The sequence below is a fragment of the Hippocampus guttulatus genome, chromosome 10, assembly GCF_054856545.1.
Source record: "Hippocampus guttulatus isolate MCC_2025c chromosome 10, RoL_Hgut_1.0, whole genome shotgun sequence".
Classification (NCBI taxonomy): Eukaryota; Metazoa; Chordata; class Actinopteri; order Syngnathiformes; family Syngnathidae; genus Hippocampus; species Hippocampus guttulatus.
In genome coordinates this window covers 13,537,997-13,565,473 of record NC_141270.1, presented here as the reverse complement: position 1 = coordinate 13,565,473, position 27,477 = coordinate 13,537,997, and the positions used below count along the sequence as shown (strand labels likewise).

Below are 27,477 nucleotides of genomic sequence, written 5' to 3'. Positions count from 1 at the left end.
TCCGGGTTTTTTTTCACCAACTCCAAATGATTTGGAGTTGGTGAAAAAGTAATGCAGGAATACAACTATGAACACAGTAATGCCACTAAGTAGAATTAATCATTAATCAGACATTGTATTATAGAGATCTACAATAAATATCATTGAACATTTCGTGGGGTTTTTTCTGCCGTTATTTTGACATATAAAATGCTTTGGTATGTTATAAGGATTTTTTGCTCTTTATAAGGATTTTTTTGGTAGTTTATACAGGTTGGCGCTCCGAAAGGTTGACAGGTATGAAAAATGTTTGTAAGGCTTTTGTAGAAAGTGAGAGGAGCTATTGTCATTGTGATACGGTATTTAGGTCGCATTGCTATTTTCAAGTAAAGTGAGAGAGGTGCAATTTTTCTCCCCCCACAAAAACACAACTGGAGTCAAATTGTATCAGATTTATTACTAAATCATATTGCACAGTAAGTCCTGACCAAATTTTACAATCTCCCCTCAAACAGTAATACCCCCCAAAAAACAAAAGAAAAAGGTGAGCATGTACGTGGATAATTGAACATTGAATACACTTTGCTCAGTTATCTTAGAAGGTTGAATAAGTAACAAATTGATACAATAAACTACAATACCATGTCACTGGCCACAATACAGTCGCTGGTACCACAGTCTGACAGCGTTAGCCATTTGGGAAAGCAAGGCACACCCCTTTATCGTCTTTTCAAACTATACCTTAAAGGGTGGGTGAAATCACAGCCATTAAAAAAGATTAGGTCAAAATATTCAAATGAACACACCTGTAGCATCATTAGCGTTGCCTTACTGGAGGTGTAAGCATCATTATCAGAGAAAATGTGTTGCCCGACAGTGTCCTTAACGATGTGTTTTTGTCCCTGAAGAGTTTCATCACCCATAGTCTTTTACACACACACACAAAAAAAAAGGAAAAACACCATCGCCGTGCAATAGAGTTAGAAATAATATCGAATCACCGATGGCCATTTGGTGTGACATCAGTTTGACATGCTTTCAGTGGCTGGTGTGCACGGATTGGGTGAGTATTGTGCGTGACTTGTCCATGTGAGTGTGTGTGTGAATGTGTGTGTGTGTGCTCAGTGGTCTTTCCTTCAGCGTAGATCAGCACGTTGTCTCCTCTCTGACTGTCCTGATATGCTTTAGTGCCGTAGTCTGTCGTCTTGAACCTGCAATTTAACATACTACGCTCATTTGTAAACATTTACGGTGCAGGCCAGTTAAGTCTGCACTGCGAGGGCCCAGGTTGCCGCAGGTTCTATTTTGTTGCCGTTATTTCTTCTTATAAAGAAAACAACACAAAGATCAATATCAAGATCCTATTGCCCTTGCCGCAAAAGCCTCACAGCACTTCTTGCCCGCCATTCAAAGGTAACACAGTGAGTTGAGGCTGTAAATATAGACCTGACAACTGAAAATAGTCTTCAATAAATGTATTTTAGTCCAAATTAGGTGACACAAAAAGGACAGTGAGGCAGTGATCCTCTTCCTTAATACATACAGTACTGTGCCAAAGTCTTTGTAATGACAATCACGCATGAAAAGAAGTCTGTGCTTGGCCATGTTTGCTTAAAATGTGTTACAATAACTACTTCCTGTTAGGGGGTAGATCACATAGCCAGGAGGTCCCATTGTAATTCATAACATCATAGTAAATAACATAATAATAATTATGACGTAATAAAAACCACACCAAAAGCACCACCCTTTTATATTTCCTTTTTAATGGAAATGGGGTTTGTGGTATTCATGTAATCATTCTAAATGTAACTGTCTCACTATTTACAATGTCAAAATGAGCGCTGTGACAAAGGTTTGTGATCAAGCAAAGTGAGTGACAGCCCAAGATATTTGTCCTGTATATCTTGAGAACAAATAGGCTTGGGACTTCTGTGAGTTATTATTTACTTATTTTTAAAAGAGCAGCTGTTTAATGATTTCAAGTGACTTGTTAAAACATAAAGGGTATTAGAATATAAACCTACTATTAAACATGAAGAAAGTTTGTTCAAGAAAGTGGAAATTTAAGGCAGCCCTTATGCATTTGTATCCGGTCACTCGTAATGGCGCAGAAGACGTGCACGCATGCTCTCCTGGAGTCAATAAGCAAGTCTTGACACCACGTGGATTGTCTAAAAGAGCAGGAGCTTGGTGATGCATATTCAACAAAAGTGTCTGTGGATGACAAATTATGCAATGATACATTTTTTGCATTTGGCACAACAAAGCACACTGGCGGTTGGGGGCGGGGAGGCTAGTTCTTCAGGTGAGCAACAGCACAGTCACAGAATTTCATGTAGTAAGATGGGAAAGTCTTATTCCAAACATTGAGACAAACTATGGGGGAGGGAGATGGACAAAGTGATCACAACTGCCTAGTACAGAAGCGGTGAGTCACTGTAGGGCACTGGGGTGCGCCTTGGGTGGTGATGAAGCAAGATCAAAAAGTTAAGCGTCTCAAAAAGTCTTTTTTTAAGCCAGTACAGCACCCAATAATCAATGTTCCTGAACACCAAAATGTAAAGTCTATTGACCCATTAGCTGCAAATGGACATGGTATGCGTCTACATAAATGTACATTCTATTTCGAGATTGTGTTCAGATTTGTCTCTTAAAGCTTAGTTGTGTTTGATTACATCAACATCAGCTTTTGTTTTTTTCCCCTCTTGTTCGTCCTGTGCTTCAAAGTCTATGATTATCATAGGCTGATTGAAATTTCAACAAAAAAAAAAAAATCATAATAATAATACAGAGAGGGTGAGCGGGTCGAACCCATTTTTCTTTTCCTCGTGTGAAACACCCTGAGCATGAGAAAGTCCACTGAGTCCAAACAAGTCCTTTGTGGGACATTTTAGATAAATGAGATTAAATCCAGCACAGATTTGTATTTGACAAAACAGTCCCTCCATGCTCAGCTGGATCTGGCAGAAAAAAAAAAATCTGCTTCATATTTAGCTATATGTCAGCCATGGGGCGAGACGATAGGCCTGCTGATGTTGCTGTTGGTGGTCATGGCAGACAGTTCCCACCTGGACGGAAGAGGAAGAGAGTTGAATGGTTCTATCATCATCATGAAAGTTTGAATACATCTTTTAAAAATCTTATTATACAGCAGTTTTACTTTAACATGTTTACAGTTGAGCAGTTAAACATGAGCCTGTAAAATTCCTAAAGGTTTTGTTTTTACTTTATTTGGAAGAAATTGATTTTATTTACTTATTTTTAGAATTAAAACAGGTTCGACGTCAACCAGCGTCACAGAAAGGATGTTTACACTGTATTCAACAGATTACAATCCAAGTCACTTTTCATCCAACCTGACACATTTGACCGCCACACTCTTTTCCACATTTTATGTTTCAATGAGACCACATAACGTTCCCAAAAATATTGAACTCATGTGTCATCCCTCAATCAAGAAACGGTGTGACATAAGCGAGATGAGGATGAGGGGAAGGCTGTGATGTAACTTGAGAACCAGGAGCAGGGGCTGACAACGGGGTCTAGTACTGACCTGATGACAGGTCAGAGGTTGAGCTCCAGATTGTTATCACTGGCTCTGGTTTCAACACTCAGTCCCTCTCAATGGCTTTGTTCGTTTTTTTGTGTAGTGAGTACGTGTGTGCTGCAGAGCGGAGATTGGCACAGCGACAGAAGATGCCAGCGAAGGCTAACGGGAGTTAACCAGACTCTTGTGACTTCACAATTTCTCTCCCTCTCACCCACATGTACACGCAAAACACTTGATAGGTTATAAACACAACTCAAAACACTAAAAGGGATCTGATGCAAGGTGGCAGTGATGATTCGAGACAAATGAGGCTCATTGTCAAGTTACACATAATTGCAAAAATCATTTCTATTTATGTAGTGTTATGAAAAATAGGATTTGAAAGATGTGCCATGAAAATTATGGATGGTTATTTTACTGTATCAAATACATCAGCCACAACATGAACAATTTCCAATGCAAGAGCTGCCAATGTATTTATATATCAGAGTCATAAAGATGTGGTTAACAATGTTGCGAGTTGCTCCAATGTTTTCTGTATTTTTAAGCAATTTTTGGCTCTTTGTGGGCCAGGCTGGTCCGTAAGAAGTTGTAATTAACACTTGACTAAATTGATTTGATAGAACGCTCCACCTTTTGATCGGATTGATTTTCACTCGCAGTTGGGTTCCAAAATCCTGATCGTGTAAAGCCGAGTGATTACCCACAGCTGACCCAAAATGAAAGGCTCACCCAGAGTTTTTTTTCTGTTTTATTAACATTCATGTAACTCCACCATTCTCTTTCTCAACACTTTTGTCAACTTGTAACTAATGCCTCTTAATTAGTCGCTCGGGGAAAAAGATCATAGCTTTAATTCATGGATCGTTCAACAGACAAGTATTCTTGGATTAATTATTTCCATCATTCAAATTGAGAAGAGCTTCAAGACAACAGTGACAGAAAAACTTGGGCAAAACCTTGAGAACCCACAGGAGATGTCACTATTTTTGGAAGTCCCTACGATGAAATAGTGCTAAAAGCACAGAACAACAGCATGGACAACTTTATCTCAATTCAATGAACACACACACACACACACACACACACACAAAAACAGAGCCCATGTTTTCGAAAAGGATGTTTGTCAGACCTGATATCATGTGGAAGGCCCGACTGCTCCAGACGGTACTGAATTACAGCTATTTTGCATAATGTCTTCAAATTAGGACCTGAAATAAAGAAAGTGGGTGACTCATAGGGATAGGGACATTAGTGAATCACATTTACAACAGAGCCACGTCACAAAATGAAAAGCAGTCACATTTACCTGTATGTCATGAAAATCACCATATTCAAGTGCCACTATAAACATAATATGAGGCTTCTGTGACTGAATGATTCATTAACATGATAAAAACGTACCTATCTACACAGAAATCGCCCACACCATCCATTCTCGAAAGATTTGCATCGGAGCTGAATTTGTTGCGATATTTAACCAAAAACGATCATGACCAATGACACAACTGAACTGAATGGATCAATGAGCGCTATCGTTATTGAATTTAATCAAAGCCTCTCACCTGGGAACTGGAAGAAATTATTACTATAGCTTTGTTTTTCATTCTAAGAGCACAAGGTCGGGTGAAGCATTTTCCTCATTATGTACAGACAGAACTTTCCTCAATTTGATATTCGTTGGAGAATCCTTCAAATGTACTGAGAGGTCCCAGGTGATCAAAGCCTTCATCTGACACTATAATATCGAATATATCAACGCCCAATCTACAGTCTGGCGAAGACCAGCAAACAACTGCGTAGTGGTTTCTTGTGGAACTCTCTACTTGGTTATAAAAAGATATTACGCCGAGACATCTAACCACTTCGAAAACAATCTCAAGTCTCAAGTCAACTTTATTGTCAAATGTGCTCAATGTGCAACATACAGCACAGATGAAATTTCTTTCCTCTCAAACACAGGAGAGAGAGAGGAGCCGCTGCAGGTGCCCGCGCCGCCATCAACAGAACAGTTAACATAAAGTGACAAAATAATACGACACAACATATAAGACACAGACAGTCGTGCAATCTTAACCACCTTTTCTGCATACATGTTGTTGTTTGAAGCAGTTATAGATGAAAGAGTTGGGCAAACGTCCAATTTTATATCGGTGCTGCCCCGCAAACTAGCATTTACTCCGGAGTAAATTTTTAAACCACCTCCTGAGCAGGGTTAAATTTGCTCCTGTTTAAGCTGTTTTCAGGTTCTACACCGGTATAACGTACGTGTGACCGCTCTACGGGGGCAGCCTCGGTACTACACCGGAGTAAAAGTTGCCGTGTGCACACCCTTATAGACATAAACAACCATTCACGCATACACTCACACCTAGGGACAATTTAGAGTGTCCGATCAACCTACCATGATGTTTTTGGACTGTGGGAGGCAACCGGAGTACTCGGAGAAAACGTGCAAAGTCCACACAGGAAGTCCGGATCCTGCACCTCTGCACTGTGAGTCGGACGTGCTAAGCAGTCAACCACAAGTCAACTGCATGTGTATAATGTAATAATGTATGGCATAGAAGCCTCTATTCTTAACATTTTAAGACATAACCCCCTTTTTGTATTCAATATCTTGTATGTATTTTTTGAAATGTCTTCTATGGAGATCCGACAATGTTATGAGAAAATAAGTTGAAGAATCAAGGCAAAGTCTCAATCAAAATGAATCACCAAATGGAATCAGATTGTTCCACCCAATTGAGAAATGGGATCAGTTTACAGTTGTTGCCTTGGAAATTGTCTTGCATGATTTCACCATCAAAACTTTAAATCCATAGCCATTCGCTCTACAGTTCACCAATTTGAGTGACAGCGTAAAAGCATAAGCAATCGGCACGTGGCAATGTAAGCCACACGGGACTCCAATGGGCATTGCCAGATGCCAGGGAAATATAAATGGCTTGTGTCCCACTACAGACCAAAGTTTTGTCCCCCGACTAGGTTTCTCTTTCACACTGCGACTGCCTGGGCAAATTCGGACTGAGAATCCCTGGCAAGCACATCCTTGCTCTCGTCACATTTGCTCATCTGGTCTCCCTGCATTCTGTTAAGGCCATCCTGTTTTGTTCAAGGTGGCCCAATACATGAGTGCAGAGGAATGTAAACACAGCAGACGGTGTTGTTTTAAGGATGGTCTTAAGACTACATTCATCAGCCATCATTTCTGCTAATAGCCAGACAATGCCCATGTACAGTTGTTACAATATTACATGTTATTTGCAATTATTTCATAAAAACAGATAATTGAGCTCAGGGATACTCACTAAAATCCAAGATGTAGAGGTCCGAATGATCCATGAGGTCAAATTCATCACCCATCCCTTGCTCAGGACAGGGACTGCAAAAAAAAAAAGAACAAAGACAAGAGTTGGTAGTTATCAAAAAAAAAATAAGAAAATAACATAGTTCAACATCCTCTCCTGCTTTATATCTCAACAAGCCTGAACTACAAACACCAGATTTTAACATCATTAATCCCCATGTTATCCAAAAAAAGCACAACTGATTAAAAAAATAATAATGAAAAAAAAACTACAAAAAATAAGAAAAAGCGTGCCAGTCACACAACATCATTCAGCTCTCCTTATCACGGCCAACTTGATTTAAGCCCACAGGAAGTCGAGCAGTGCAGTAAGACAAGCTGGCCCATACAGATAGCCACCCAGACATGTGCTGCCGTTTATATCACTTCACATCTGTTTCCTGCCATGGAAAGATGCACACACACAAGAACAGGCAGAGACACCTGTGACACATGATTTATTGAATTAAAAGTTAGCATTCCCTGGTGCTATTAAAATAGTCCAACCCCCAAAAATAATACTGCTGATATTTTTAATGAAAACAGCACAACTGGCTTTTCAGGTGCGTTTTCAGTGATTCGTTTAAATAACTGCGTATATGACTTGATTAGCATATTCTGATTCTGTTTTTAACCGCAAAAAAAAAGAAAGCAAGTGCATTCATTTCAATTTATCAGATCTCAGAAGTCAAACTTAACATTCAGCCATTTCCTATCATTTTTTTCTGTAATACAAATGAGCCCAAATGTGAATAGCAATCGCTCACTTCTTCAAGAACACATAAATTAAGCGGATTTGCAAACATTTCACAGAGGTCTTTTCCGTTTTGTGTTGGTGCTGATCGCAGGTCTATAATTTGAGCATTTTCATCACACAGAATAGTAAACATGGAGGGAGGGAGATAAATCATGCACAAAGAGGTAATCAACATGCAGGACTGCAATTGGCTGGTAGGGTCCAAGTTTTTACCTTTGGGCAAAGTCATGCCTTCTATTGAATGTACTGTTTTTACCGCACACCCCAACATTGAAGTGTGTGTATTGCGATAGAAAAAGTGGAATGCCTGTATCCCTACTTGGGAGTTGATGAAATTGTTTCAGGATCCCCCCCACCCCTTCTACTCATCAATCTCTATTTCTCTTTCCCGCTGTCTCCACCATCGAGTCTCCCTCTCGCTGCGTGTTCAGGATGTTGTAAGGGGTTTACGTTGCTAATCTTCCCCAAACAAACATGTTTGAGTCTTAAAGCGGCCAGGAGATGTGCAGAGCACGAGCACGGTCGTCCCAGAGGGCCAGCTGTGGAAGTCATTACGCCCCCTGCCCCCAGGAGGTGATCCACCCGGGCTTATAGGGAGCTGTCAACCGAATACCCTCAACCACCCAGTACCATCATCGGAAGACCGGTGACTCTTATCTCTGCTTCCCGTCCTTCATATAGGCCTACTGGCAGTGCCATCACTCAAAGTCATGCATAAAACGTTGAGGGCTGGGTGGAATGTTAGTGTAGACAATGGCACGGAAAACTAGATTGAGGGAATGCATGTTGACACACCGAAACCAAGTCAGGGAAATATTTGGCATACTTGTTGCCCTAATAATTGTTATACTTTTAATTAGATTTAGAGTAGACAGAGTAAAATGGAAACTGCTTCTTTTGCCAGTTAGCGCAGTGAGGCATGTAACACGTGCAGTGAGGCATGCAACAAGCAAAATTTGCAACAAGTGACAAATTTCACAAGGAATGTTAGAAGGGAGTCTACTTTTTTTTAAAAATGGGTCACAACAATGCATCAACAATGCTGATATGGCCACTATGGAACACTTAAGCATGCAACACACAAATAAATAAATAAATAAAGTGCATACATGATACATAAAACACAAACTTGGTATTGTGTCGATGTAACAATAAACATCAACCTACTTTTTTATGCATCTATTTGCAGTGTACCCCTGAAATGTGCCAAGTTAAGACACCACAGAACTAATATAAAGTCCATAAGCCACTCGCCACATATTGTGCAGAGAAATCTATATTTCAATAGGTCTCCTGCTACTGTCTGTCAAATCCACCTTTATTTTCTTCTTGGTCATATGCTCTTGTGTTGTTTCACCATTCACCACTTGCCTCGTTGCAAAGAAACTCTCCAAATACATCTTTTACTCATTTTGCTAGCTTGTGGGTTCAATATTAGCGCTATGCGATCAAGATTTGACATGCGTCAAGAGTCTTATATGGATGCAACAGAGAGAATCCGGTAGCTTTTCCAATTAAAATATGATTCAGTCTCGGCTAATAAATCACAGTACTGTCAGTGATTTATTTAGACCACTGCCCTAATCATACATGCCCTATGGTAGAAAACAGAAGGGCCCAATCTATAGCCTGTTTAACTTTAAAGGGTACACTAAGTCTATCCTTGAGGGTACTGCCCCAGTGACAAGCCACAGGACGCTTAAAGATATAGATTTATCACCCTTTTTATGACAATGTATCCAGGATTCAAGAGCTGCAGAGAGAAGTGAAGGAAGTGGAATAGGTCAAAAAACAAAAGACATATTTGAGCCAGCAACCTTAGCTTTCAGCAGATCAGGAAGCAAAACCAATTAATGTGACATAATCCTCATATGTGCTCTTGGCACTTTCTTTCTAACCATCAACTTCATGTCTTTAATTCTTACCACTGCCTCAAATCTGTTGCTGAAGGTTATGAAAAGTTGAATTCGTGGGAATAACAGCATTAGAAGTAACACCGCTATCTTGAGAACACAATGCAGTACGGTAGCTGTCAACAACTCACACGGCGAGAGTCTCGGCCTTGGATGCTGATGCGAGAAAAAGCTAGAGATAAGGGGATGCTTTGAGGAGAGCAGCAAGAGAAATGACAATTTTCTCGCATACTCATGGACAATATTAGCCTGGGTGTGAAATCCAGCAGCACATTAATGTTTTATTGGTCTTTGTAAAACGAGCCGAAAAAGATCTTAGAAGCAGGGGAAGGAAAAGGGGGGTTGATGGAAGCGGGAAAGTCACAGTGTTTGACTTTATGTGGCGTCCTGGTGTTTGATGGTTCACTTTGTCACTCGATGAGCAAAGTATCACTACGTGTGAAAGAGGTTCCCCCAACCCTGCAGCTTTGGTGGTTCCCAATCTAAAAGAAGCCCGAGTGATACTCCCCCACTAAAAAAAACAGTGCTTGCTATTTCAAACAACACTCAATGAAGGTGTCTAATCACCCCATTGCCGCCCTCTCTAGTAATGCACTGACTTTTCCCCCTAATTAGCTTTCAAAGTAGGCCGCTGAAACAGTAGAAAATCAACTACTGTCCTAAAACTAATGAGGGAAACCCCGAGAGCCGAGGAGCAGACCAAATTGGGAATTCGCATGTGAACACCAAAACATTCAGCAAATGCACCAGCAAGACAAGCAAGTGTTCAGTAGGAAAGTTACAGATGATGTTCTTAGAAATGTTGTGAGCAGTGGACATATCAATCGGTGCGTTTTGAGTAACTTCATTGGTGATATCCTCATTCTTGGAGTGAGACGATCTGCATCCTGTTCCTTTCGCTGCATCCTATTGAACTTTGCTCCTTCAGGACCATCTACCTCACAGGAACTTATCACACACTACAACTTCCTGTAAAAGACCTTATCATATTGAGCAGAAACATTTAATTATTTTTGTTTGCTTTTCAGGGAAGGCAAAAACAGAAAACGAATTGAATCGACCGGGCAAACGGACAACTCGAGCAAAAAACCATGGGGGGGATTATTTCAATCAAAACACAATCTGGATTACATATTCCGCCATAAAGTATAAAACTACATTTTGAGCCTCACTTTATAACATCTATGCACGGCATCCTGGCGGCAAGTACAACCTTGTGCGTGCGAACCCGTATTCAAATGCTATATTCAATGGCCTACTGGACTTTTGAGCAACGGTTAGTGAAGGTATTAAAAGATTCCTTTACTTACCTATTTAAAATGGCATACTGGATTGTTAACAATCCATTTGTTATCACTGCTTCTCAGATTCTCGTCCATTCTTTTTTCTGCCTTAATCTTTTCTGTCTCACCTAGTCTAACCAACATATCTGTGCCCCCTCCTGAGCGGTGGCTGGAAGGTGGATTAAGGCCTGCAGCCCCATGATGAGAGTGAGACACCAATTTCTGCTGGCTCCTGAAGATGCCCGTCTTCAGATTAGACTAAAATACCAGGTGCTAATTAAACCTAAATCTCAAATTCCAAGCCTTTCGTACAAAAAGTAATTCACATCGGTAATGGAACTAAGGCATAAATTGGCACTTATACATACAGTATATATTCTGATAATTTTGCAGTTTTTCTTTTTTTTAAATAATATTACGCTGACACAAAGCTAGAGCTGATGAAAAGAAGGAAGACGTGAATTAGTGTTGTGGGCCTTGAACACAGCTGGCTAACATCTATAGGAGGCAAGAGAGATGGCATATTAAAATGTAAAAAACTGTTGCCACACTCGCCAGCTGCACTTCATAAAATGGTTGTCAAGGCCTAATGCGTTGGACACTCAATGATGATAGTGTAAGACTGAATAATGCACAGCGGTAACAAGCTGTTCTTTTCATGGTTCTTATCACTAACCATATTATGGTATGTCTTTAAACCCCGACTTTTATAAAGTCACAATCGGTTAAAAACAAAATTTGTCAATATGTAATACATTAAGCATTGTTCTTGAGACCGCATCTAGAATCCCCCCGCAATTAAATTCTTGCCCCGCCTGTGACAAGGACATGAAATCAAATGCTGGACTTCTATTTCACGCGAATTTTTACTAGAACAACTTTACAAGGTGTCACCTATGCAGGGTGTTTATTTGAGCTGCCGTGGAGCACTCACCCCTATGACACCAGAATGTATACAGGCTGTTGGTGGGTTAAGGAGGGTTAAGATGCAGATTAAATACTAGCATGCTAATGTCTTTGAAGGGTAAATCACAGAGTTGCTGTGATGTCCAAAGGTCTCGTGCCGCACGCGCGAGATGCCCCAAATCCATCTCAGGTCACCTCGCTGTTTGACAAGTTTTATCTCAGACATATGAAACACACACACAAGCGGAGTGACAATTCTGAAAAGGAAACCTCTGCAACCTACCCTTTGACACCAATGACAACATGTGCATAACTGAAGACTTGATAATTGTGTTTGCATGGAGCCAAGTGTCTCCGGCAACATCTCTTAAAACAGCAAGCAACAAGTGCAGCTGGAATGGCCAATCATGTAGTTTGACCATCAAGTCAAAGTTAAATTTTACGGCAAGTCTTTTGCGTTTCATTAAATACATTGGGAAAGGAAAACCAAAAAGGGCTCGATAGTCGACTGACTGAATGCCATGTTGTGTTTAGTCTAAAAATTGAACTATCGGGTTCAATGGTGATAAGATACGCTTTGGCCAGCTGGACTATCATAACAGCAGCCCCTTCAGCCATTGATAAGGTGCTAAATGGCATTATACGTGATATCGAGGCACCAGGCTTTTGACCTCCTGATCAGCAAAACAAGATCACTGGACAAGACAGAAAATCACTGGCTGAGCAAATTGCTATTTTAAATTCATTAGTAAAATTCCAGCCAGATTAAATATCAGGGTGAGATTTGGGTGGAATAAACAAGAGGTTTTGTGCTGGGATGTTTTGGCTACCAGTGAGATTACCTGCTATGTGGTCTCCCTTGAGCTGAGTCTGAAGCAACCATATAGTCTCTCAAACTGGAAGCATGGGCCAACAACTTGAAAACCATGTACATGATCAAAGATCTTGGTTCTGTTTTACTGCTTGCCCTATGACATGACGACAATTAATTGCTTTAAGAATAAATATAATACGTCGAAATCTGTTTGAAATCTATTCTTGTTCTCATCCGACAATTAAAGGCTCTGTTAGTTAAGCCCCTGTCCGACTGAGGGGTGAACAATTGCAACTATTGGTGAAGGTAGCAAAATATGCGCTCTGTGCTATGTCAGATTGCACCAGGGTTCATTCAAGGTTGCAAATGTTTGCTAACAGTTTTAGCGGGGGGGGGGGGGGGGGGTCTTGTCACATGGGGATGTTGAATATGTTCAGACCTCTCTTGCAACAAGAAAAATACAGGCAAATGCCTTGCGACCGTTTGGCGAACATTTGTGACCTTGAAAAAATCTTGATGAGAACGCAGCATCGGCTGCCTTTATAAAAACTCACAATTGTTCACCGCCAGGATCAGGACTTTGGAATGCAATTCATCAGTGCGCACCACCAAGGTGTAGAGACAAAGAGCATAAAATCGTAACTTACCACACTTGGGATGAGTCACGTCTTAAAGTTAAATAAGACACAAGATATATTTTTATTTCACTTCAATAATGATTATTGCAATATTGAAGGCATTAATTGCACTAATAATAATTTATATTTGATGTCAACCAAACTCATAATATTTATGGCACCAGATTCTCCTTCACAGCTTGGAATCTGTCTGCTCACAGCATGCCAATCTGCCATGCCCTTTTCCCACTGTACCCCACAGATGATGCCCAATTCTCAGCCTTAAAATAATTTGCAATTCAGCCATACCATAACATGTGGTTCGTTCATCTTAGCTGTGACACTCAAAAGTCCAGCAAGATATCGATATAAAGCTGGACTACGTACATTAATTCGCATGGATGTCGATTTTTTTTTTTTTAATGGATGTTTTAGTTTGCAGGGTATGCGGTTAATTGCTTTCGTAGGTGAAGGTCAGTGCAGGTGGAGTTAGTCATGCATGGGTCGTCCTTCGTGGGGCAATGAGCAGGTCTCAGCAAATGAGTGTAACAGAGGTGGAGAGGGCAGATCAAATTGCACTCCGTGAGAAAGAATACTCCCTCAGGTCATAAATCAGAGATGGGGCAGAATTACGCGCCTCTCTGGAGCTCAGCATGCCTGTTTACACTGACGTAAGTGGCACTCAATATAATACCACGAATAACTGGCCAATCAGTTCACTCACAGACAAACTGCACATTTTCCCCAAAGTAATGTGTACCGGTACACCCCATTTATGAAGCATGCTCTAAATTGGGTCAATTCTTGTGTAAAAATTGCAATCAGAGTAACCTGAATTGAGGATTACTTTTTTTTTGGTCTAAAACTTTTGTTTTCTTCTTATTAATATTATTGAAAGCCTAGTGAGGATCAAGCGGTTCGGAAAATGGATGGATGGATATATATATATGTAGTTACTCTCCTGCTGCATTTAGGGCAAACTGATCATTTCACACATTAAAATGCCTTTGAAAGCTGGGCAATTTGGAAGTTTCTGAGTTTTATTGTAGCTCACGGAAGTAATAAATTATGCCCACACAAATCTAGGACTGAGAATAAATATCAACAGAAGGGTTCTGTTTAAGATCAGTGTGAAAGGACAACCAACCCAGGAAAACAAAATGTGTGCCATAAATTTGAACACAATTTCCTTGGGCCGACCTACCAAATGAGCAGACTCCCAAAAAACACAAGCAAGTGTCAATAATTCATGGGGCCTGTGCAAGCATTCGTCAGCAGCGTAGAGACAGATCCCAATAACTTTTTAGGCCTGTTAACTGCCCTCCTGTTGTTAGGTCGTGTTAAAACAAACACACGGTCCAAGTTGCTTGAAAATAGATTGGTCTTAAACAGAAAAGGACCTTTTCATTACCATGTAGTACAAATTAAAAAAAAAAAAATGATGGTAGTAATAAGGGAAAGAAAACAAATGGATGACTTCGAAGCCACTTAGTGTTCATTTGTGCGTCTTACTACGTGTACGCTCGTACTTATGGAGTTCCTGTGCGTAAGAAGCTTACAGGCACCCATTTAAACAAACATTCAATGCCAGTCAATAGAACTGTGTGGTCAACTTGTTTCCGGATTTGTTGAGATCACACTCATTTGTACAGTAACAACAACAACAACAACTTGGGCCAGACATTAGATCGAGTAAATGTGGACCAAAATGAGAAGGTTCCTGATTTGAAGACAAAATTAATAATGATTTAATTCACTTATAATTGTGGTGTTTGATCGCTTTCCAGGCTCGATCAACATCTTTGATTGTTCAGGTGATTCCAACCACATTGACCAACAAATTGTGACCCATCCAAGCCCTATCTGGTCTCGACAGGAAATAAACACTCTTGTGAAATCCAACTTGGGCTAATCCAAAGGGACATGGACATCCAGGGGAATCAAAACAGTGCTTAACCATTTTCTACAACACAAATTGCAGGCTTGCATTTCTAACTTCGCAAGATGCAAGACCACAATTGATTATCTCTGGTCAAATGTCTTACAGTGGTGATCAGTATTTCTCGTTCAATTAAAAGTTATATTGCTGTGATACACGTCTTCACTGTTATTACAGCACGGCTTTATATCAATTTAACACGCTCCATTACACTCACTGGTAGTTCATTTAATTGTGCACTTGCGAAAGTTACTGTAAAAAAAATGGATGTGTGAAGTGCATCAAAGACGTGATTACATCCTACACACTTGCTATTAAAGTTAAGTCTTTTACTGTTGAATAAAGCATAAAAGTAAAATGGTGACCTTATTTGTAGACTTGCATCACCATTAATAATATGAAAATGTTTTTCCAAACATGGCCTGTACAGTTAATATAATTTTTGTCATGGACAGTTTAACTCTCCATTCACTCTTTTACAGTTAAAGGAAAATGTTTGATTGCAGGGATTGCCGCAAAAAGTTGCGCAACGACATATGAAGTCAAGGGTGCTATCACCATTTTTTCCAAGTATTGAACCACAATTCAAAAGAAATGTCTCATTTTCATTTGTTAATTTTAACTAAATTTATAGTTTCAAGTTAATTATGTGACAATTATGGGATTTTAACAAGAGGGTTCCCAACAATTTTATCCATGTATGTAGGTGATGTACTGTAAGTTGTACCGTAATTAAAGCGATGACACTACGGCAATCTAGACGGAGTTATCATGATTTGAAGTCTGAAGGACTTTGGGCCTGTAGACGTAGTGGGCCTGAGAGGACTCTTATCCACAACCTTCCCATCTGCACTATCAAGTTATCCCAGTGGGGTTCTAACTGATAACTCAGCCTCGTGATAACAATAGCCCAGGTCCCGACTACGCTGGGCCATCTAAAAGCCGTTAGCTACCTCGTTACTCCACTGGCTACTGGCCTACATAAGGCACAGTGGCACCTTAGCAGGCACCAGTTATCATTACTGCCTTATGGCCACCAATGAAATTATCCCAGGCTACCGTCTACAGGAGCCAGACCGTCACGTTGGCATGTCGAGCGGAGAGAGCAGTCATTCCCCCCAGAAAAGAAGAAAAAAAAAACCCCTATTCAAACACACTTCACAAATATCCAATGAAAATATTCTTATTCTTCATACAGTATTTAACAAGTATTTTGATGACTGTGTAGAACAGCGACTTCTGGCAATGTTCCCTCTCTTAATTGTATTGCCGTTACGCACCCTCTACTCCCACTAAATGGGATAAAATTTAAATTAGAAATGAATCTACCGGTAATCTATACATCACGTGAAAATAATAAGAGGGTGAGTAATTGTATATCCAGGCATGATTAGTCATAACTAACAGTGAAAAGCTGTATCGACTGTACGGAGCAAAATATTTCAATATTTTTTGCTTTACCTGGTTCCTCCAAAGAGGATGATTCGATCCCCAACCATGCAGCAGCACTGTCGTCTTCGAGGACATGGACCTTTCCCCTTGGGTTCTACTTTCGTCCATGAAAAGGCTTCTGTACAGTTTAAATGTAACAAACAGAACACACTGATGATGATGTTAATTATTTGGGAATACAACATGTACAATACGGTATTGACACATTACACATGCAAACCCGAAGACTGAGCTTCACTGCTTTCTGCACTAGATTAATCATGAAGAGTTGACTTTCTTTGATGCAACTTCCAACATTTACTTCGATGTACAGGTACACCGATTAATCATCAACTAATGGATTATCAAATTAAACAATAGTTCGTTTGATAATCAAATAAACATTTAGATGAGTTAATTTAAAAGTGTCCGAATTCTCTGAATTTTAGCCTCTCAGCGGTAAATATCAGATTTCTGAAGTCTTCCGTGGAACCAGACTGCAACCAGCTTACATTTGTGTTTTTTCAAACCAAGACATTTTACTTTGGAAAACAACGACATCCAGATTCCTCAATTAATAATCGACAGATGAGTCCATTATTGAACTATTTATTACTTGTTCTACTTAGGTGTCCAAAGATAAAAATAAATAAAGAAATACAAATATCACCAGGCGTACCCACAAGTCAGCCCTTTGAATTGCAAAATTCTATACAAAAGTGAGAGGGGTGTTCAGAATTCATTCGAAATCGGTTCCCTTTGATTTAGAGGATAGTTATAGTTAAGAGGCATTATGAATAAATCAAAATATGTCCATAAATATATTCTTAAGTTTGTTTGAAGTGTCTTTTTTATTGAATATTTTAACATATTTAATATATTACCCCCTACACTGCCCGCAAACATTTCACCATCCTGGTACATAGGGATGAAATAATTCCCGCGGGAGACTGTGCTTTGAGAGATAGAACATACACACATGCTCAGCAAAGCATCCGATTAGTTTACTGCATTAAGTATCTTAACATGCAGACTTTTAACACAACTTGACATCGAAATAAAATAAAACAAGAACATAGGCCCTCGCCTTAATAGCACCACACTCTGCCCCATGTTTCCGGTGCTTGGTTGTGTCTGTGTTGTGCAATATTTTCTCCACTTTATAATGAGTGTCTTCACTGTGTTACATGGTATATTTAATGCAAGGTAAATTCTTTGACACCCTTCTCCTGAGTGATACCTCTGAACAATGAGCTGACCCCGATGCTGTGGAAGCGCTCTCCGGACCATGACTTGTGCTATAAGATGTGACTATAAAAATGTCAGGAAAAGACCACTACAGTAGCCCTACTTTATTTGGGATTAATGAGAGACACTTTAAAGGGTTCCAGGCATCTGTAACATCTGTTTAAAGGTGGTCGGTTTATTCTGAACATAGTAACATCCATAGACATAAGAGGGTGAGCACACTTGTAAAACCACATGAGCCTCAGTTATGTGTATTTTTATGTTTCTAGACTTTCTAGACTTTTTCTGTTTGTTTTTGTTTTCTCCAAATGAGTTGTAGATGTGATAGTTTACATTGGCGGTGGAAAAGGTTTTGAAATTATTTAGCTTGGTCTCATTTTTCATAACATAGACACCTGGCATTTGAACAGGGGTGTGAAGTCTTAATATGCACTGTAAGGTTGCGCATGTCAAACAAATGCACTGAACGGTATCATGCTATGGTAACAGGCCCTTAAAACCTGCTGAGAGAATTGGGATTGGAACTAAGATGATGCCATCTAGCGGCTATGACTGCCAAAGCAGACTTGTAATTCAGCCGACAAAGTTGGTTAGCGGTTTTATTCATACTGTACAGCCCGACCGCCAGTGTATGTAGTACAGCACATCGAATATGACCTTTTGTGCATTGCACAGCTAAGTGCAATGAAATTATTGGTTTAATATGAAGGAGAGGCTTGAAGAAATAAGAAAGTTGGTTAATACGATCTTAAAGGCTCAAATCAAGCATTTTCTTTACAACAATAAGTTATATACACCCCCACTAGCCCAGCATGGTATTCAAATTAGTGTTGCATTTGTGGAATATGAATTAAACATCAGCATGTACTTGTTTTTATCCATCCCAAGGTGAAGATAACTAATGTCATTTTCAGTTAATAAAAAGTGATGAAATGGCTGCCCCCTGAGATGGGTGGATTTTGCTGCTTGATTCATTTTCCACACATGCAACATTAATCAGAATATTGTGTTTAGTATAGCGGAGGTGCATAGAGCATAATATTGTAGAGAACATTTTTGACTTCACACTTTCAAGTGACACTGTTGAACGCCATCACTGAAAATGGGTCACAATTATATAGAACTACAGGAAATGCAAACATGACCCCAAGTGAAAAAAAGCAACAGAGATACGAAAAAGCATCACCTGGAGTGAATTTCCAGAGATCATTGAAGTGCTGGTCCAAATCTGCGTTGTAGCCTCCAAATATGTACAGCTCCCCCTTGTAGCAAACTACACGTTCACGGAGACAAGAGAGAGACATTTACATTAATAACATAACACCCCGCCGAGATGAACTTCAAGAATTGTAGCTAAACAGCAGTACAAGTGCTCGGCAAGTTGAAAGAGTTCCTTACAAGCTGAGTGACTCCTGCGTCCATCGGGTAAGAGCTGTGTTGCTGGAGAGCTCAACCAGGTATTGGTCTGTGTATCAAACACTTCTATTTTGTTGCAGTAGATCTCATTGTTGGAGTGGAATGGACCAAAGTGGTCCCCCCGTCCTCCAAATACAAACATTTTTGTCCCGATGATGGTTGCTGAGTGGAAGTCCCGCCAGCTTGCTGGAATGCCCTGAAAGGCAAAAATATATATATAGCGCATTTGTTCAAAATAAAATAATCATTTAATAGGGACAAATTTGATTTCCTATCTTTGAACACCACATCACAGTTAATTGGCCTCGACACTGAGATGAAACTTGAAGGGAAATTGTGCCACCTAGTGGACATTATTAAAGGAAACCAAACCTGCATAACGAGACTTAAAAAAAAAAATATCTGACGGCGCGACTGTTGTGAACTACAAAAAGGTGGTGTAGCTTGAGAAGGGCATAACTGAGGCGCGCAAACATTGCACCTCATGAGCCAGAGGGTGGAGTTTGTGCCTTGCTCAAGTGCATCTCAAAAGTAGTCAGGAAGAAGACTAGTATCACTCCAACATTTATTTATATTTTCTTTCTGCGGCAGGACTTGATCCATGAAACTGCTGATTTTCAATTACTGATCGAAAAATAGAAACTTTTTTTAAACTCACCATGACATCAATTAAAGACCAATGCATGGTAGTGGTGTCCAGCTTGTGGATGTCATTAGAGAAGCAGTCAGCCTAGAGCGCAGCAGAGGAAATGAATTAAATACTTTAATTTTCACGTGTGACAGTGTGGTTACCCAAAATTCATACTGAACTCAATTTGCCAACTTTCACAACAGATATATTTCCATGACTGAAAAGGAAGCTAGTCAAAGACTTACCAGCTGCTCGTATCCTCCAAATATATACATTGCCTTGAACAGAACGCAGGCTGAGTGACCATCTCTTGCCCCTGGAACTGTCCCAGAAATTCTTGGTGTGAACCATCTGTGGGTATCTGCAGCGCAAGGAGAGCTTACATTAATTCCCACCATTATGCGTCAAACTGCTGGTAACAAGTAAGCAGATATTCAGTGAGCGTTTTACACTATGACATTATGACATTGGTCCGTTTATGTACAGGCAGCCAAAATGTCTCTATTTGCGTAAAATAGTTTATCCGACTAAAGGGTACCGTACAAAACGTTTGTTTTACAAACAGCACAACTCAACATTGACAAAACACGCAAACTCCATCCATACGTCCATTTTCTGTAATGCTTACCGGTCGTCCCATGAGGATCGAGGGCGAGATGAACACTACTCCTGCCGTTTTATTTTGATACAACATAATCAGTCTGCTTCCATGGAGGGCTACAGAAATCTGAGAATATTTACTGTTGAGAAGCTGAAATTCCGGGGATTTCTACAACGATCGATTTAACATCTGGTTCATTGTTGACCAATTGTTGCACCTCTAAATTATTTGTTTTTAACATTTGTCAAAGAAAACTTCCTGTGCCAAATAAATGAAAAGCATGTTCACAGCATTGACTCTTCTTACAACCACAACCTTACCTAGTTTTAACCTCAGACTGTCAGAATCATGTGTCACTTTGAAGTCAAGATGGCGCCCGAGTAGGCAGCCGTCAGCAAGTGCTCTCATGAGCCTTGCTTTTTTTGTTGTTTTTGTGTTTGTTTTGTCACTTTGTGTTTGTTGTTACGTCGTGTGGACCTGATGTGGACTTTTTTCAGCATTTTTTGGCCACGACATTCATCAAGGAGGAGGCTCTGTGCTTGGTGGTTGCGCCTTCTCGGCAGCATGGGTATACCAGCACTGTTTTTGACTGGGAGGAATGTCGGCGCCATTTGACTGTCGTTGCTGGACAGTCCCGGGGCGCTTGTGTCTTGCGCCTGGAATGGGCAGCATTTTTCATAGCCCCGCTTTGTTCTGCGGAGAGATCGGTGCTGTTGAACGGTCTGCGTCTGGATGGATGTAAGTCTTGAGGAGCCGACGATGAGAAGAAAGGAGCGTTAACGCGGAGCGCCGATGCGGATTTGGAACTGGGAGTCGCGGCTTGGAGTTTGAAGCGGATTACGTGGGACAGTAGACGTGAACTAATCTCTTTTCGTCAATGGACGCTACAGCTTCGTGTTTGCTTTCAAAACTTAGCTTGTAGCAGACGTGTGCACATTTTCAGCATGACGTCTCTGATCCACTGGTGAAAGGACACTTTGATCCTCTCCTCTTTCATCTATAACTGCTTCAGACAACAAAGTGTATGCAGAAAAGTGGTGAAGATTGCACGACTGTCTGTGTCCTATGTGTTGTGTTGTGTTATTTTTGTTATTTTGACTTCAAAATGGCGCCGCGAGAGTGGCTGCCTTTCCAGCAGCTCCTGTATTTTGTTGTTCTACTTCTTCCTTTGATAACTTTGCTGCTGTGAATTGGGAATTTCTCCATTGCGAGACTAATAAATGTTTTCTTATCTTATCTTATCTTATCTTATTTCAGACTGCCTCTTAGTTTTAATTTTAACCTGCCCATACAAGAAATAATTCATTTTCCTCACAGTCAACATAGACCGAACCCAATTAAAAACTGTGCTATGAAATAAACTGGGGATTTTCTGAACCGCGCCACCCCTAAGTCATAGCTATGGACAATTTGGAGTGTTCAAATCAACCAATATACTACATCTCGAGAGAGAGAGAGAGAGAGAGAGAGAGAGAGAGAGAGAGAGAGAGAGAGAGAGAGAGAGAGAGAGAGAGAGAGAGAGAGAGAGAGAGATGGATGGATGGATGGATGGATGGATGGATGGATGGATGGGTGGATGGGTGGGTGGATGGGTGGGTGGATGGGTGGGTGGATGGATGGATGGATGGATGGATGGATAGATGGTAAAAGGAAACTGCTAAGATTTGTGATCATCATTATTACCCTGATGGAAGTTGCATTACATTCCCTATGGACAGTTCGCAGACATATTGTGAGTGGTATCTACTTACTGACATCGAAGGCGTACAGCACATTGCAGGCTCCTTCAGTGTCATTGCGTCCCCCCCACAAGTAGATGGTCTCATCCAGTAGCACTGCCGTGTGACCATAACGCATGTATGGCACTTCTCGAGCACGCTCATGTCCAACGGGCCTCACCGGGGGCAAGTTCATCCAGCGCATTGACACTATGGCATAAAATGGTAGAGAAATGAATAATATCGTAAAACAGTGTGGGAGAGTTTAGACTTCCCTTGTGCTCCAAGATGATGAAGTTGATACATTTTACTAAAATGTGTTTTTTATGTTTGCACTGCTGTTTCATTCTTGTATAATATTTTACCAATTACTGTACTCATTTGCAGATGTCTACGACAGAAGGTGGAAACACATTTTAAAAATCAATCACAAGGTAGAGCGGTGTGACAGCAGGCAATGCTGCAGAACAGACATCAAAGGGAAGAATTACAGAGCAAGCAACCTGATGAAATAATGAAACAATAGCTGAGAGGCTCTCATTTCCATTTCAAATGAGCCAACTGCATCTTCATAAAGGTTTGCTTGCGCCGCACACACCAAACAAGAAGGCTCAAATTACTCAACCCACAGATGATATTGGACAAGTATTGTGGAAAGACTTCATTAATAGTGAAGCAATTTGGAATTCAAACCAAAACAGGCTTTCAAGAAAAAAAAATGGAGGTCACAAAGTCTTGAGACTTGAGTAAATCTTGCAAGACCTCACCAAACAACTGCTATTGTTAGCTGTCAGTGAATCACTGACTGGCTCGCTGCACTCACCATTGCCACGAGTTATTTTTACCTTATTTACACAATTGTTTAGCTATTAATAAGTTATGTATGCAAAATATTGCCTGTGCAGTTAAAAGAACATATCATATCAATTTATTATTTAGGGGGAAACTGTTTAGAAATCCCAACTGCATTTACACTCAGCACTTTAATTAAATAGACATTTTTTTAAAAATGGAGAACATATGTAAATTTTCATCAAGCACATTCTTGAGTATGACTTTTGACTCTTCAGCCGGGCTTTTTTCGAATTGGCTTTAAAAGTCAAGAGAAGCTTCCATATAGCAGCAACAGTAGACATTTCAAATACAATTTGACAACTTGGAAAAAAAAAATCAAAGTGCAACCCATGGAAACCCTGAGTGTATGGTTAATCCATTCTAATTTACCAGTGTTGAAAACATGCACGTCAATCTGTCGTAGCGTCTCATAGTCCTCCCCGGAGCAGTAGCCCCCAAAGGTGTACACCTTGTGCCCCACGGCCACAGCGGCATGATTGACTCTCCGTGGCCCTCCTTCAAGGTGGACAGACCAACGCAACATTCCACTTGGCTGCACCTCTGCAGAGTTGATCACTTCGCCTCCATTAGGCAAATTTCCAGCATTTAACCTGTGAACACAATAAGAGGAGTTAAGAAAAAAACAACAACAAAAAAAAGACTCCTGGCAACGGCGGTGATGACGAAAGAACTGGTCCTGGACTAGCTTAGCCTTGCTGACAAGAACGAGAACATAAAAAGAGCAAGAAAAAATTCTGAAGTGGGCATCATGTCCTGCAGTGTGAACGTGACCCATCTGATCGCCACAACCAGCTGCCGGAATTAAAACTAAATGTGAATGTAAAATTCTCACCCTTATCTCTGCGGACTGCTTTCAATTCCGCTGAGAGCTTTGAAATCTGCGGCAAATTCCGCGATCGGGGGATCACAAATTCATCTTTGAGGTTCCTCTGTATATACATAAAAACCTGGACAAAATTGAAGGTTGCCTTCCAAAGAAAGAAAATAGCCACAACTGATATAACTGGAATTTGACTAAATGTATGACAAGCCACAATGCTTGTGAAAAAAATGTTGCTTTTTGGTCACATCAGCTCTAATGTATGTTTACAGACACAAAACTGTGGCACACAAAGAAACTAACACAATACTGTAAACCATGGAGGCGGCCCGATTATGTTGGACTGGGTCTAGCATTGGGGGCCTTGGATCGGTGAAGGCTAAAATGAAATGTGGAGATCAACTGGAGCTGGACATTATATGTAGTACCCCCTAAAAAAAATCACAACTATTTTTTTTTCATATCCTCTGATCTACAATATCATGATTTTTTTTCAAAATGTTTTTTAATTGCCAGTTTGAAAGCATCTGTATTATATTTGAAAACTATATGCAAAAGATGAACACAGAAAAAAATGAAAACATTTTTACTCAACAGAACAACAAATGTTGAACAATATAAAATAACAGAGTGAACTAGTTTACAGTCTTGTGTGTTTTAGCAGGTTGGCAAGACCCAAAATAAACAATGTGCCCCTGCGGGAGTACCGGTAATAAAGACGTAGGCGAAAGTCAATTAATTGGCTATTGTAGCAAACATTTCCACCGGGTTGGACAAAGGGAATTTGCTTGCAGTGATTTCCGTAATCATTCTGAAACTGATCACGGTCTCAAATCTTGATCATATCATTGCCCAGTTCTACTATCAAAACAATCAAAAGCAAAGCATCCTGCCCAGTGTCAGAAAGCTTTGTCTCAGTCTCAGTTTGTGGGTTATTCAACAACATAATGACCCAAAATACACAGCTAAAAACACCCACGTATAGCAAAGAACACAGAGGAACACATCAGACTATTCTGAAGTGACTTCCTATGAGCCCACATCTAAATCTTACTGAACGTCTGTGGAAGGTGCCGAAAGTTGCAGTCAGGAAAAGACACCCTTCAAATGTTTGCTCATGAGAAGTGGGGCAAAACACGACTCAAATTGCAAGTCTCCGTGAGTTACAGAACCCGTTTGATCGCAGTGTTTGGCTGAAAAGGCTTGCAGTGTTTTTCTGAAAATCAAAATATTAAGATAAGGGTAATATCATTTTTGTCCAGATCAGTTTCATTGGTGTGTTTTTGACCCATTATTCACAATTTAAAACAGTTACCATGTTCCTCAACAGGTCTCTGACAGTCTTTGGTGTCAATACACAAACGACAAAGGATTGCATCAACCCTAACTGGTAACGCCACCCTGGGTGAATGGTTTTGGGGTGGAGTTGGATCTCATGCAAATGAGGCACGGCACATTCCACCTGCCTGTACGATTCCTTGGTCAGAATGCCATTGGGAGGCAGAGCTAGAGAGTGACGACTGGGTGACAGGCTCAATGTTCTCAAGTGCGCATAAACCTCGCATCAAGATTTTCATTAGTGGTGGAAGCACTTCATCATCAAGCAGTCAAATCACACAACTGATGTGTCAATTCATGCGTGTGTTACACGGATTGATAAACACAACTACCAAAACCCACAAGCAACACCTTGACAACTTCACCAAATATTTGAGTATGTGCCAGTTATTAGAAGTTGATGCTGATCCTGCTCTTGAGCTACTAGTAATAAGTGGTAACGCGACATTTTGCTTATTATACAAGAAACCTTCTGTGTACACCCGGTATTTTGGTGGCTGGATTCTGACCATCTCTTGACAATGGCAGAAATATCAATCCAAAGGTCAAATCAAACTTCTTCCACCTAGTGGAAAATGGGAAAGTCAACCCACCCCCCCAAAATTTGTTACAATAAATTGTATGCAACCCTATTAGTTTAAAAACTGCATTCTGATTGATTCTGATCTGTTCAGACTAGTGAAAGCACATCAAACATATTACTGTAAAAAAATTGAGGGGTTGACTTCCCCTTTAAAATTGCATTATCCATATACTGGAATGGAGAGTATGATTTTTTTTAAGTGGCTGCCTTGATTGCCTGTACTTACGTGCATTTTGGCGACAGAGAGTACAGGCTTCACTATTTCATCCACATGTCGGCCTGTTCTAGCAGGGCGACCAAAACTTAGCATGTCCGCCACCACCCAAAAAAGCTTAATGTGGGACCCTGCTCTAGGTGCAATGCAATGCCTTTCTACCCCACTGTAAACAACAACCACCAAAAAAAAAAGAATTAATATTGACTTCTTACTAATCCAAGGAGGAACCATCCATTCATCCATCCTTTCACTACCACTTGGGTCGCAAATGTGTTGGAGCCTATCTCAGCTGACCAGAGACAGCGACACCCTGGACTGGTCGACATTTGCAAGGCACAAACAGAGATTTCCACTCACATTTATGGACGATTTGGAGTTGAACAACAAGGACAGTTTTGGAATGTTGGAGGCAACTGGAGTACCAGGAGAAAACCCACACACGCAGAACATGCAAACGCTACACAGGAAGGCCTTAGCCAGGATTCGAACCCCCTCCATCAGAACTGTAGGGCATTCCACTCCAAGGGGAGACCCAGTTACAGCAAAACAGTTTGCATCCCCCACGCTCCCCATTCTATTCAATGACCCACTTTCTTGTTGACCTCCAACCTTTGTTTGCACTTAAAAATACATCCCCAAGGGACCTCATCTATTTTGAGGGGAGCACCAGATCTTGGCGACGATTCTTTTATTTCATCACACATACTGTTTATGCGTGCCTGTGTACAATGCACATCCACCTTTGCACAAAGTACAATACAATACATGCTGATTTATATAGCGCTTTCACAACAGCGGCAGCTGTAACAAAGCGCTTAACAAAACAGTTAACATAAAATAAAATAATAAACACAACACATAACATAAAACATAAACAGAAAGTAGAAGCAAGTCAAGGCAATATCGGGTTTGCACAACAGCATGTGTAAACTATGTGTCGTCACCTTCAGTATGTTTATGTACAACGACCTCTTGAGATGCGGTGAAAAAGATCCACATACCAAGGTGTCATAGGAGATCATGTGTCCGATTTAGGAACATGAACATTCTTAGCTAATTAGACTCATTGGAACAGAGCAAAAAGCAGCAACACCTTCCCACAGCCTCGTCCTGCACCTCGTTAGCTTTAACAGTACCTTTTCACTGTCGTGTCTGTGAAGGACAGTTAGGTGGTCACAAACAACTTAGACGAGGTTATCGTTATCTTGTTCCACATTCATGCGATAGTGTGGGACTCTTGCCGACTCGGCTAGGCTAAAGCTAAACTACGCTACCATAGTGAGCGCATGGCCCTAAACCGACAATAAAATGACACGATTTACAACAGCGACATTTATTTGCATATGAGGCAAGGCTGGTCAGTGGACACCGCAACAACCTTTGTGTTCACAGTGTTAATAAGTATCGTATAGCTTACCTTGGAGCAGAGACGTAGGCGGTTCTCTGATGTTTTTGGACGCAGGCAGGCAGACAGGGACGTTGTGACGTGTCGGTAGGTGAGGGAGCGCG

The 27,477-nt window shown here is 40.6% G+C and overlaps 1 protein-coding gene across 2 annotated transcripts; it reads right to left on the bottom strand.

Annotated features, from left to right (window-relative positions):
* Nucleotides 1-416: 416 nt before the first annotated feature.
* klhdc3 (kelch domain containing 3) lies at nt 417-27,474 on the bottom strand. 2 transcript variants are annotated; one of them, XM_086122202.1, is made up of 11 exons: nt 27,386-27,474; nt 23,380-23,600; nt 22,189-22,365; nt 20,082-20,197; nt 19,864-19,935; nt 19,188-19,401; nt 18,976-19,062; nt 16,572-16,680; nt 6,844-6,917; nt 4,665-4,743; nt 417-3,050 (listed from the first exon to the last, which is right to left on the bottom strand). In XM_086122202.1, exons 2-11 carry the CDS (start codon nt 23,531-23,533, stop codon nt 2,984-2,986), a joined length of 1,149 nt encoding a protein of 382 aa, XP_085978328.1. In that variant the 5' UTR covers nt 23,534-23,600; nt 27,386-27,474; the 3' UTR covers nt 417-2,983. The 2 variants fall into 2 exon arrangements, with proteins under 2 accessions (XP_085978328.1, XP_085978330.1); XM_086122204.1 differs by lacking the exon at nt 4,665-4,743.
* Nucleotides 27,475-27,477: the final 3 nt, after the last annotated feature.

Bases quoted from the DNA above. Each gene is read 5' to 3' on its own strand.
- klhdc3 (XM_086122202.1), bottom strand. From the start codon at position 23,533: ATGTTGCGTTGGTCTGTCCACCTTGAAGGAGGGCCACGGAGAGTCAAT. The intron at 19,936-20,081 runs GTAAGTCTTTGA...GCTGCGCTCTAG, and splicing joins TTGGAGGATACGAGCAGCTG to GCTGACTGCTTCTCTAATGA. The intron at 19,063-19,187 runs GTAAGGAACTCT...GTGAACGTGTAG, and splicing joins ACGCAGGAGTCACTCAGCTT to TTTGCTACAAGGGGGAGCTG.